Source organism: Cryptotermes secundus, unplaced genomic scaffold (genome assembly GCF_002891405.2).
Source record: "Cryptotermes secundus unplaced genomic scaffold, Csec_1.0 scaffold4985, whole genome shotgun sequence".
NCBI lineage: Eukaryota > Metazoa > Arthropoda > Insecta > Blattodea > Kalotermitidae > Cryptotermes > Cryptotermes secundus.
In genome coordinates, this window is record NW_019718714.1 from 23,052 (window position 1) to 37,466 (window position 14,415).

Below are 14,415 nucleotides of genomic sequence, written 5' to 3' on the forward strand. Positions count from 1 at the left end.
TATATATACTCGTACATATTCTTTGCCGTCACCTGTGCAATAAGTCACCACACCGCTACTTAAGTAGTAGGCTAAGAGCTAACTAGCTTACCCCTCTGTGTGTGACCTTGTTGACCTGCTGTGGCTCTTCTGAGTGCGAGGTTGAGGGCAGCGGACTGATGCCTGAAGGAGCTTCCAGTATTGGGTTATTCAGACTGGAATCCGAGGCCAGTTCTCCCGTACGTGAAGTATTGGCGGCCATGATGAGGACTGGGTCCCTTGTTGCAATTTTTGGTGAAAATGATGATACCTTCGAGAATTTTGGTTGTTGCTGTTGCTGCTGCTTCAATAATTTTTCACAGTGATAGAGAAGGGAGCGAAATTTCGACATATTCACATCTGTTTCCTGCATTGGAAGGCAGAACATTCTCGTCCTTATACGAAACTTGCACCTCAAGTCTACGTTTAAATAACTGTACGAATGTCGACAAGTTTGTAAAAATTCTAAATATGATTTTGTTTGAATGGATTAAGTAAAATTGGGAAAATTATCCCTGCAACAGCCGGTGGAAGCCCAAAAGTTTGTGGGACATCCAGGATCCCACATCTTCTAGACAATCAGCTTTCAAATGGTACTGAGTTTGTCAGTCTTACTACCTGACCGCCCTAAAACTCATTTCTGTTAGACGCAGAGTTGATCCCAGATATATAGTGCGGGTGCGTGAATTACGTAAACTGGAAAAATTCAATGACCTCACTGGGACCCAAACCCGTCACCTCCAGGTTAGTAGCATAATGCCTTCACCAACTACGCTACCGCGTGCCCTTCATTTTGTAAATAGACACGATTATTAATTTAATATATATCGTTGCCTTGAATAAATAATTTTGTCCGTCCTCACGAAATAAACCTGAGACTGTCTGTAGCACAAGAATTTTAACTTTATGTATGTTACGTCAGACCGCTGGCCCAGACAAAATATTTGGCATTTCTTGACAAGTACTAAAATGATGACAATGTTTGTATAATTATTACTGTTTTTTATTCCTCTCTTAAACACTGATATTTTCAGAAGCGTCAGATCGGAACATAACTTATAAAATGTAGAGGCAGTGTCGTCATTTGCTTGGAGGGAATGAGCAATATAGGGGAACCTTGGCTCAAAGATGCTTCATTCCTTTCCAAAACGTGAACTCGGAACCTCACAAATATGAAGTTCTTTCTAACCACAACACCGTTCAATTTATCCTCTTACGGAGCATAGTGGTTATCCAGATTTAATGTTCGTAGTTATTCCCAAACGCGGGCAAGTCATCTTGTTCGTACAATAAAATTTCATTCCTTTCACATTTACAGATATGAGCGGCCATCTTGAGTTTTTCACACTTCTCTTTCCTTTTATTTCGGATCTTTGTATCTGAGTTTCAATCATTTCCTACGATATTACATTTGAATTATATTCGCAATTTTACACTTTTAATTCATAAAATAAGAGCTTACTTACTTATTCAAGAGAGCAGCTTTGCAAATTTTTTAAACCAAAACGTTGGTGACATTAATGTAAACACAATAAGAAGTATTACTATAACATGTAGAGATGTGACTATGCAACGACCGCGAGATGGCTGTACATACCAGGGTTATTTCTGGGCAGTAAGTCAGTTACCACTTTCCCGTTCTTAGGTAGCAGTTACTTAATACGAGTAACGCAAGAAATGTACGAAATATTGATGGAGCTTCGTTTTCTAATTGGTCCAGTTCCAATGTCACAAGCAAGAGACAAATTCAGATAAAAGTCGGTTCTGTATGAGGTCTGTGAAGAGATTACTTGAGCTGCAGGCAGACTAATATCCATTTTGCAGCCTTTACCAAGGAACATCCAAAAACCGACGCACAAAACTATACTGCCTTCTAGAGAATATAAAGTGCGGAAATAGCGATAGTGTTATATTAATTGCAGTCATGACAGGTATTTAGTCAATATATCTCTTCACCGAAACACACCTCGTGTATAGTCAGACGTATACTACCTGACAGAATGTTCAATTCACGTATAGAAAGAAGCCATATCACCACGAATGTTGTATATGCTGAGTATCTGTTAAGTTTTTTGAAAATATTGTTCGATCATTTCATAATTATTTCTTACTCCTTGACCCGTGTCTTTGTTTTCATACGTAAGTGAATGAGAGGCAAATTGAGAGAGGCCTCTTAATAATTGTGCTGCATGTATTTTTGATTGCATACTGTGAGCAACCCCTGATATAGAAAATAATTGACTGTCTATTTTCTGCAGTATTTCTGAAAAATATTCAAATTTCCACAGTTTCCAAGATTATCCTTTCTGCTGTCAAAATTGAAATTTGTCTTGTTTGCACATGAAAGCAAAGAAATTAGAATTTGGGGAATATTTCTATTCTATTGTACTCACATGTTGTTTTGAAATCGGAGGTTCTTCGTTATCTGATGGCACCGAATTTCCTGTATTTATGTCCATGTCCTACTATGCACCAGAACCACAGCAAACTGTCTCTCAGCTAAGTCCAGGATAACTTTCAAGCAACAAAACCTCTGTGGAGCAATGTATGCACTGCAAGAGATCTAGTTGAAGAGTGTTTTCAGATAATCACGACAAATGTTCTGTTATGTGTTTACGATATTCTCTCCTCTTTTAATGTCCGCTATGGAGCGTCCGCTGTTCGTTGCCTAACTCATTGCCATAAACATACTCTCAGGGTTCCAAAACCCAACAAGACCATTCAATTGCTGATATATGTAAGGCAGACGTTGTTTCGTTCTAAGCACTTCGACAGTGTTTACAAGCTGCCAGAATGGAAAAATCTATCATAGCCAGTGAGACTGGTTTCAACTCGAAGATCTGGATCCTATCCCATCAATTTATGCTATGTCTACATCAACACATACAGGTCGTTATGGGCGAATTGGACCGAATCCGATGCGAAAATTTCTTGATGTTTAGAAGGAAAGTACGCCTGGAATCTATGTTTATGTACTCCGTGCTGATGTGCATTTCCTACGTCATACAGCTTCATATGTCTGCACTAAAATGCAAACTGTTAGTGTTTCATCGAATGTAAGCTTAGAAAAGCACGCCGTAATCTATGAGGATATTCCGCTGTGTACTGGCAAAATTCTCACCCTCGTTCATCAAGTATCCACTCTGGAAGTAAATGATAATTTTTTCGGATGGCTGGTATAAATGCTTTCCTTTCTGAATCCATTCAGGCAACAAATATTTTAATTTCTTCAAATCAGATCTAACAACATTATTGTCAAGAAAATTCCACAAGTGACCTTGTCAGTAAATGCTCAAGAAATATATATGAAAATAATTTTCTGAAGGATGATTCAGCCAGATGATCGTTTGCTTTCAGGCTGATGAAAACATAAATTTCGTGTGTTTACTCTGGGGATATACTGTACGTCTTGCAAAGGACTGCATAAATACTTTAGAAAAATCACACATCCCACTTGGCAAGCATATCTCCAATACAGACGACGTTTTTGTCTTTTCTACATATTATTAGGCTTATCAAATTATGGGATGTGGTGGAATATGTAGCAGGCATGGGGTATATGTGAGGCTCACACCAAATATAATCAGAACTCCTGAAGGAAAACGACATTTCAGTGAGAGATCGGTCCTTTGTAGATGTTCCTGAAGATGGAACTAAGGGACATAGCATGAGTACTTTGTGTAGATGCCTTTGACCCCATATATGGGACCATTTCTGGAACAGTCAAGTGGCTATCAAAATTCTGAATATACCAAATGTTTATATCTGGTTACGTTACATGACGTGAAGTGCTGTGACTTGACATGACGTGACGTGACGTGACGTGACGTGACGTGACGTGTGTCTACTGTTATCCATTCCAGGGCATCGACACTGATGAAGAGAGTTAAGTTGTTGGTTTATTTGGATATAAATTCCTTCCTCGAAATAATCCGAGTTTTCAACACGAAGACAATATATTATGCAATGGTTTCATATTATCATAGTGTCTGAATTAATCAACAATAAGCGTACTTCCGCTTTTCTCTGCTGCTAGATTTGAAGCTGTTATATAATTACGATTTCGAACTGAAGGAAATTTCTTACGTCAGAAGCTACAAGAGGGTTACTTCTCTAAATATTGCATATTTCTCCAAAATCTGCTCCTCTAAGCTGAAGATCAGGACGCTGAATTTTGTGTCGCTAGTCTCCTTAATTTCGGGTTCGTCCGTCACCACGTTTTATTTCTAATCGTTCGAATGTGAACGGTACGTTGAGCATGTAGGTTCTGATTTTATGTTCGTAATACATTTGCGTAAAAATGCGTTAACAAATTCATTTTTTCAAATTCGGAAATACAGAGATGTACATGCGGGCAACCGGGATGGCATTTGAACCTATGGGGATATTCCAAAACTCGGTTAGGTTGGAGTAGTCGAAAATGGGCTACATTTTTCAAAATCTCTGGCTGTGAAACATTAATTGTTAAGAGAATTTTATTCAGATTTAATGACAATAAACTCCACATTACATACTGAATATACGTGTATACAAAATGACTATTTTCCATTCAGGTCTTTCCTTGTTGTGTCCTTGCTTTGAAGATTGCGATACCTGGGCCAAGTGCCCAAGGAATGGAACTCATTTGCTTCGTCAGGGCAACATCAAACAGGAAGGGTCTCTTCGAAGCATTTGTTTATTTTTTGAACAAACTGTTATAAAACATTTCAAGTAATGGCAACTACTATATTTTCCTCTGTAAATCTAATATATTTGTAAACCCAAGCCTAGAAATATGAGAGGACCCTCTGCTTATATAAAATTTTCTCTTGTAAATGACACAAATATTTATAAAAGAATTGGATTTATTTAAGAATACACAAAACTCACGGAATTGGAAACCTCTGTTGGCTTCTATATATGTCAGGAATTCCTTTATCCTTACACTTCCCGGGAGCTTCTGGAAATTGCATTTTCTCAAAATGTGAGTAGCTCAGGGCTGTTGCTCACCCTCCAATTTTCAGTATTATTTCATGTATTCACAGAAACACTTTTCAAAGTGATATCTACTACAGATTTCTCTGTTCCTCTGGAATTACAGGGCACTCTTTCGTACACTATAATAAACAAGAAAAATCCATGTAAGATTTGAAGCTTTCACGGCGGTGACCATGATGAAATCCCAGAAGACTGCTTTCTTCAAGAAAAATCCAAGTGGAAGTTAAAAGAGTTTTTTTCTGAAATTTTCACGGCACTGTCCGATCTCTATGGAATAGAAGGTTTCGGTATAGTGTTAAGGATTACCTCAGATAAGAATAACCATCTGTTTCCCAAGTCACAGTTTGTTTCCTTATCTTGGTCATGACATGTGCCATGTCATTTTAAACATCCTTGTTTCCAAAATTTTAAATAATTAGAAAGGCCTTACTTTATTATATTTTCTTAACAATTCTTAAATTGAAACCATTTAAAGCACGTATATCTAAAGAACAAAACCTCACGCGTCTATAAAATGAGTAATGAGGAGCGACGCAAACAAAATCGAAGTTTGAGTTTTTGACACCTGTCTCCATCTGTTAACAAAAGAATATGTTTTGAGGTCACCTTATGTGATACATACTTGTAATTCGTTACCAAAATTTCAGTCCCTATATTTATTTCTAATTGTTATTCTTTTCGCTGATAGCTAATGTTGTACTGTGACGCGTGGAAAGGAGCTTATACATATAGATGTAATGTCAAGCAATTAGGGCCTTCATTAACTTCTCTCTTCGGTCACAAATTCGGGTTTTCAATCATGGGTGTCAGGGTATTTCTCGAGTTTCTCTGTACGTGATCGTTTTACTTTGCCGGTCACACATAAGTGGGCTCTGTTCCATGTGATTTTTAAAATGATCTCTAGGTTGCTCGTTCTCTTTAAATGCGATCGCAATCCAAGTAAAATCTTCTGAATGCTGGAATTCCCCCCTGGTATACAAAATTTCCCTACAAGCTTCTGTTACATGTGCACGTTTCCTTCATCCCAGCATACTGCACGTGTAGGCACGTTCCCGCTCTTCACCCTACTGACAACAAACAAAGGAATGCATATTAGTGACAGGCGAGCTCTTCATAAGTATGCATTGCTATATTTCGTGAGGGATTTGAACTTGACATTTATATGCCGGACATTTAAACACGCCACAGTTGAATTGGATTGCAATTATTATAACACCACACTAAATAATGGAACAAATAATGCAACAAATAAGGGAAATGAACGTGACGGAGGCTATCATAAATACCAAACCAAAAGAGACGCAAGCCCACTACGCGTAGATGGAATCATTATTGACTACGTTACGGGCCGAAAGGTAAGAGAATAGAAACGTCACGCAAGAGAAGTGACGCGCCGACTGGGCAAAGAGGAGAGCAAACATAAAGCCTTTAAGTAAACTGTGAAGAGAAAGGAGGCTGAAGGAAAAGCTAAAAGAAAAGCCTACTTCGAGAAAAAAATGTCAAATGGATAGTCGACGGAGAAAAATGGAAGTCTGAACGGACAACTGACAAAGAAGTAGTGGCGACAGGGCTGGAGCTAAACGTCATTTCCATGATCATATCAATTATATTGTCTCTCATTGGGTAAAGCGGTTGGGTCAAGTTCGTAGCATTACTTTCAATTTCTCATCTCTAGAATGTATGCTCAGATTGTACATCGCATTGATTAGATCTAAACTTGAATATGTGTCTTTTTTTTCTAATTACTAGTGGTGTGGACAAAGTCCCTTGTACTGTGGCCACTTCTGGCCTATTGTACCAGCCCCAGATGATAGGTAAGGGTGATTGTGGAGCAATTGGTGGGAAGAGGATTTGTAGGGGAAACTGAAGTACTCGGAGAAAACCTGCCCCAGCGAAACTTTGTCCACCAAAAATCCCACTTGACCAGACCCGGGATCGGACACGTACAGCAGCGATGGGAAGACAGCGACTAACCGCTTGAGCTATTGCGCGACCTAATATGTGTCCTTAGTCTGGAATTCAGTTAAGTCAGCTCTTACCAACAAGCCGGAATTCATTAGGCAGCGATTTCCGTCTCTCCGTTTTAATAGTTTCTTTGCGGAAGTCCATTACGGTTAATCACTTCCTTTGGAGGAGTTAAAATTACACACTATATATATTAGGAGTCATCGTATCCATGCTCTCTTTCATACTCAATTTTATTTTGGTTCCAAATTCTGCCCTTCCGTTTTAGAAGTTGTTGATCTCTGAGTTCCTGCTCGGTATATATGAGACTGTGCATTGGAGGGTCAAAATTAAACATCCCTCTGCCCCGGTACACACAATTCGACTCGAGGCTTTGTGAATGCTGAATAGAAATGCAACCCATTCAACTGTTACTTTCGATGAGTAAGGAATGTTGGACTCAATAGCTACAGAAACTGGCACTTATATACTCGTATTTCCTTATAGTTTACAGACTACATATAGCACGACAATTAATTAGTTGTCCAGTAACATTTACTAGAACTGTAAACACACATCGATATTAATTCGTTAAGCATCAAAGAAACAACTGCATCCGATATGGCATTTCTAGGATAGCGATATAGAAAGCATCATCAACCTGTACCAGTCTTTTGCACAACAGAAATTAGTTTAATTTGGTGTTAACTTGGAATTCTCAAGTGATATTAACTTCCTGTTCTTGGCAAGTAGTTGAATGAAGAGACTTATCTGAATTTAACTGTTATGATATGTAACGACACCTATATGGAACCCGTGGAAAGATAAACGTGTCTGTTGTTGAGATACATGGATAAATTAAATGGAACATACACACTGACTTTATAGAAATGCCCAAATTCTTGCTCTCACTAGATCCTGACTTCACTTTCCTCTATGAAACTCATCTCCCGAGGGTGAGTTTCGATATGTTTTCTGAGACTTCCTGTTTGGGTGAAGCACTTTTTACAAAGGTCATATTCAAATGGCTTCTCTCCGGTATGGGACTTATTAAATACCTTCAGAAAGTGTAGGTGTTTGAATCCGACCTTACATTGTGGCAAATTACATTCATTCGGCTTCACTCCGTCGTGCCGGCGCATATGGTTCATCAGATATTTTCTATTTGTGAATATTTCTCCGCAGCCCGGCTTCTTGCACAGGATTTCCTGGAGACAAACAGTAAATGTATGAATATTTGTGCTAAGGTTATTCATGCGTTTGTAAGCAATGTTCCTGTACTTGTGTAATGTACTCAGCAATTATTATCTCGGTCGCATAATTCGTCTAAATTTTCCCCACGTCTGCCACGTACCCCTTTATCTCAGTGTCTGATTTACGTTATCTCTGATAACCTCTACTGAGTGGTACAATTTTCTGTTCCGAAATATCATTCCATTTTTCTCTCTATGCTAAGACGTAATCAGAAACCATTTAGTAAATTTACATAAATTACATGAATTCAGTGAAGAGTTAAACAATATTTCTCACACCCCAAACACTCTCAATACCCAAATGTAATAAATAATATTAATGTGCTAAATAAAGTTTCATTTCCATGATCTGAACGATGCTCATAATATGAATAATATTTCCATGCTTATAACAATTGAACCTGTTGTTGCTACATCACGTTATATGAAAATCTTTCATAGTTGCTCATTAATATTTCAATGCAATATAACTCAATACAATTTAATGCAATTCAATTCGTGTTTATTTACGTCCAAACGTAACAGCATAGTGACCAAGTACAAAGTTAACACGAGTACATAGAAATACACGAAAGTAATTAAATGGCAAAATACAAAATATGACTCTGATATAATAGCAATTAATTAATAACAATTACAAGAAAAATCGAAGTTAGTTATAGCAGGGAGAAAAATAAAATAAATACATTTCCAATAGTTATGCCATTTGTGGTTAGGAAGGACAATATATGTACATACCCATATTAAAGTTAATAATAATAATAATAACAATAATAATGAAATTAATAATTATAATAATAACTCTATCACCATAAATCAAATCTATAATTGAGAAGTGAGAAAATTAAAATGAAGGCAATAAGTATTTTTAATTGGAAGAGACATGGCAGCAATAAAATATAATACAATTCAAGTTTTAATTGATCAATATATAAACATATTGATTTATTCTAAATTTTGTTTATTTACATGCTAAATATGACTGAGAGGAACGGTCCCGAATGCAAATATGTCGAGATCTTTACCCACTGCTTTGGCAGAACAGGGAACACCGAGCAGAAGGAATTCTTTGTTAGAGGGACAAACACCAAACAATGTGAAGTCCCTGAGATTGCTGGGAGGAAAACGAAGACTAACATTATCCAAAAGGGAAGAGCAATATTTGAGCCCACGAGAAACCAGAATAAAAAAGTGCATGAAAGTGATGTCTCGTTTATGTAAAGATTGTAGACTTTTATTTTCTCTAGGGCGTCTGTATAATTATATGGAACACGAAGGAAGAAACGATGAAAACAGATGGACGCAAACTTCTGCTGGATGCTCTCAAGCTTATTGGTATCAGTGGAGGTGATGGAGTTCCAAACTACTGAGGCATACTCCAGCTTGGGTCTGACTAAAGTAAAATATAGTACATACAGACACTCCAGGGAGGAAAATCTATAGGTTATGTAGCGAATAAGGCCTAAAAGTTCTATGTAATCAGAAAATACGCAACAAACTTGTGTGTGGAAATATAATTTTGAATCAATGAAGATACATACGCGCTAACTACTGCTGGTACATGTAATAATAGCATGACAAAGATGACAGTCCTAATTAAAAAGAAGTTAGTTTTCTTCTTGTGTGAGAGAAAACGCGTTTTAGCAGTATTAAGTCTCATGGAGTTAGGAACGTATCAGGCACTCACGGAATTGATGTCAGATTGAAGTAAGAGACAATCATGTATTGAGTTAATGACGCGGAGAGTTTTGAGATCATCGGCAAAAATTATGAATTATTTGAAAAGACAAGGCCCCAGAACACAGCCTTGAGACACACCGGAAATTACATGTAATGGCAGGGAGAGAGTGCCAGAAACGCGAAACCGAGATTGTCTGTTGGCTAAGTAACTGTGAAACCAGCTGACATAAGCATCAGAGAATCTTAAGGAGGACGAAATCGAAGGCCTTAGAAAAATCTATTATTATCGCGTCTGTCCGATCCACTTGCCCAGGGCCTCAGCAATATACTGACAGACTGTGACTAATTGACTTTCGCACGAGACCCATGGCCTAAAGCCATGTTAGCACTCGTATAGCCTATCAATCTATTCCCAGATTTGTCTTAGATACCCTTCTGTAACGCGCTCCATTTGTTTGCAAACTACTGATGTTAAACTGATCGGTCTGCAGTTTCCAATCACTGATCGATCTCCATCTTTGTAAATAGGGACTACTACAACCTTTCTCCAGTCCCATGTAATAGCTCCGTTTTTCATTGTTATGTACATCAATCTCACAAGGTACGGAATCATGGCTTCTCAAACCAAATATAAGTCACCTAAGAAATACCAACTGGCCAGACCGATTTCATTCTCCCGCTTGCTGATAATCGCTTCCTTATAATATTTATATTTATATTGAATGAATTAGCAGAACCCGTTGATTGGATTTGTGGACTGTTTCTCTCACCACTGAATATAGATGTATAATAAGAATTTAGGGTGTTGGCTTTTTTATTGGATCTGTGATGGGATTGTCGTTATAGCGTTAGATCGTCGGGATATTTTCTCTCTTTCCTCTGCGCCTTTTAACATATTTGAAAAACTGCCAAACAATTACCCTCGTTTTGTAAGACCTAACGTAAGAAATTCTGAGCCTTCATTTTCGCTACCAGTAACTCCTTAGGAAAAAATTTCAAATCCTCTTGGTAATATTCACCAAACTCCTCTTATTGTACACCCTCCTCACATTTACTTTCAACCGTTTAACTTCTCTGTTATAATATTTTGAATCCGGATTTTCCTCAGAATTTTATGAGGCACAGAACAGATAAATCCCCCCTCAGAACAGACCTGACTCTTCTGAAGAACATGAAGTCAGCTCTGAAGACCTCAGCACAGTTAATATCTTTTTTTGACATGATTCCACGCCTATAATAGCATCAGGATTGTACGTGTCCACTAAATTCCACAATTCTACAGCTTTGTTATAAATATTCCTACGGTTAACCTGCAGCACTCCTAGTGACTTAACTTTACTTCAGTATGCAGGTTCCGCTGTTATAGATTGAAGTCCCGTCCTAGCTACAGCGTCTCCACTCACCAACTTACCCTTCCCTAATACACATTCTTCATGTAAAATCATCAGTTCTTCTATCGATGAATGAATGGAATTCCTGGTTGCTCTAGTTCTGCGAATTACATCCACCAGTCACCTTTTCCGCCCTTTCGGCCCACGACTATCTAGTCCACTAACTCTAGCTTACAATTGTGCAAGTCGAATTCACCGTCTGCCATTCAGATGTAGGGAATCTCTACCGAAATCACTCTGCTCTATCCAGTTATTCCGGTCTACGAAAGTAATGCCTAAGGCGTTTGCTATCCAGTCGAATCTATCATTAAGAGCTCCATAATATCATAATGACACATCTCTACGTCGTAACACCCCGCTCAGGCAAGTCTGCAGTTCGAGCATTTACTAACTGCCGTAGCCACCAGCACATACACACGTCCTCTTCCATTACAAAAATAAGATTTCTCGTTGCACTCAAGTCGTTGGTACCTACATGAATAATAAGAGTTTCTGGATTTCCTAATTCTCCCTTCTCTATCATTGTATGTATATGATCACCCCTAATGCCTGAGAACACTCCATTATCATATCTGTATGTTCTTCTCCAGCATTCCTCACAATTCACTCACCCATAAACAGGCTCTTAGCATCTTTCGGTTTGCCGCTGCCCCCTTCTTCCCAACTCCCGCAAATTGTAACATAGCATCCTTCTGTTTCGACGCTGTACCCACCTTCCCAACTCCCGCAAGTTGTAACATATATCTTTCTGTTTCACAGCTCTAGCCATCTTCACAACTCCCTCCACTTGTAACTTTTTCCCAGCTCCATGTTTTTAGGCTTTAGCTCAACAATTTGACGCAGTGCGTGTTGTAGTTCCTCCTGCAACATCCGAATCCTTTCAATCCGGCACTTATCACAACTCCACTTCTATCTCTCTCTTAAGTAGAGGAGCCTTCACATTCCTGCAACTATGATGATACCAGCGTCCACACAATTCGCATTGCATTCCCGAGTTAAGGTTTCTGCCGCATCCAGTGCATCCTACCTGCAGGGCCACTTCACCCTCCGCAACAGGACCAGGATTTTTTCATTTCCACCAACCACTAATAAAACAGCCTAAATCACTGAACTGAGCATAGTGAACACCAAGGAGCTTCCTACTTTCTCTTGCGTTCACCACGCCTGGGCCCGCCAAGCCACGAGAATCCTCCGGCCCAGGCAACCACACCAGTCAGCAAACGTGGTCTGCCCTTATTCGGAAGGCAGCACTGTACACAAGGATGCACAACCGAACAGAACAACTACCAACAAGGGACTCTTTTATTATCTTTATTATTTATTTCCTTATCTTTTATTTTTTTGTTTTTTCTCTTTTAATTGTAATGTTTACCAACTTGAGGAAAATTTTATCTGTTAGTATATAATGTGACATGTTGCACTGGCATGGATCCGTATCGGTAGTTCAATAACTTAAGTATTCCTATATAACACCAGAGTCAATAAGTTCGTGAAATAGCCGCAAAGCGCCGTACGGAAATTTACTGCCAATATGTTTCATCAATGTTTCCGGCAGCTATATCAACGTTGGCAGACATGCATAGTGGCCAAATGCGACTATTTTGAGGGCCGATGTGGATTTGCGTAAGTGTATTTGAATACCCTGTAATATGATTCAATAAAACCATGTTCCACGAACTTAATGAATCTACCACGTATAACTTCCTGAAGATTGTCTTGTACAACCGAAACATGTAGCAGGAATGAAAAGTCGAATTGTAAAACATTAAAACCCAGTATATTTGCTGTGTCAACAATTAAGTTAATTTCTATATGTACTCATATCACTTTCCTCCTAGTTACTTACCAGAAGCAAGCAGATAATACAACTCAAGAACTCTTAGATGTGCACTAAAGTGCGATACCATGTTTGCTGTAGCAGCCCCAGTACAGTAGCTGCTCTTGATTTCATAGGGTTTTTATATCTAATACCATTTTGTTTCCTTGTTAATATTCNATAATAATAATAATAATAATAATAATAATAATATCTGTAAGCGTTATGGCTTAACAGAATAGGAGAGCCGAAAATTATGAGTTTGGTTCTGAGTACCTTACCCTAAACTGGCGCACAATAACCAGAGTATATATGTCAGTTGAGAGTAACGAGAAAAAGATTGTTATTTGCAGCTAACCTCGGAGAAACCAAGAAAGAGAATCAGGAGCGACACACTTAGGTGCCGGTGAAGAAGAGTACCACCTGTACACCGAGATTGGAAAGAAGAGGACAAGTAACTAAACACGCAGTAATAAAGGTATAATAGTTTGTTACGCAGCGGATATTTAAGAAACATGTCTTTTATAATTGTGGTGTGTTTGGAGGCCTAGGTCTGTCCAGTTTTAACGTTGATATTAAAGCTACTTGATATAAAGCCCGTGCTGCTTGGCTGCCATATTTTAGGGAAAAAGGAATGTGTAGTCTTTGGTTAAGAGATTAGATCTTTCCAAGTTCGGGTATCGGACCCGTGGAGAGAGAATAATCTCTCTTTCGACCAGAAATTCTGTGATAAGCTTGTGATTATTAGCGTTGGGACAGGAAAAAACTCTTATGTTACGCATTCGTGTTTTTAAAAGGGCTTAAGTAACAGAAGACTCCAGAATATTATAACGTGAAGATCAATATTTTTTTTAATGTTTCTTATAATTTTCTTGTGATTATATTTAGAAAGGCCGGAATCGATGTGGCATTTATCATGTTTTTTATTGCTAGTGGCGTGGGACAAGGTTCATTGTACTACGGCTACTTCTGGTCTATTGTGCCTGCTCCAGGTTATAAGTGAGGGAGATTGTGGAATAATTGGTGGAATGAAGATTGGCAGAGAAAACTGGAGTATTCAGAGAAAAACTGCCCGAGCTCCACTTTGTCCATCAAAAATCACACTTGACCAGACACGGGATCGAACCCTTGCCGCGAGTAACCACTTGAGCTATGGCGTGGCCCTTATTTATCATGTAAGAGAGACAAAAGTTATATATGTGTTAGAGACCCGAAAGAAAATATTGGCTCTTTGTCGTTCTACAAGTTAATATACCTCCGTGTTGCATAAATGTTGAGGAGTGTGTTTGAATACGTACATGAGGGAATACAAATTTCCTTATATTGAGGCTTCTTT

At 38.5% G+C, this 14,415-nt stretch overlaps 1 protein-coding gene across 1 annotated transcript in view; it reads right to left on the reverse strand.

Moving 5' to 3' along the window:
• LOC111864138 (zinc finger protein 614-like) overlaps nt 1–544 on the reverse strand; it is a 16,218-nt gene extending 15,674 nt beyond the window's left edge. Inside the window, exon 1 of the mRNA XM_023851184.2 lies at nt 92–544. Coding sequence (XP_023706952.2) covers nt 92–406 — 315 coding nt within the window. The 5' untranslated portion in view covers nt 407–544. The remainder of the gene's footprint in view (nt 1–91) is intronic.
• Nucleotides 545–14,415: the final 13,871 nt, after the last annotated feature.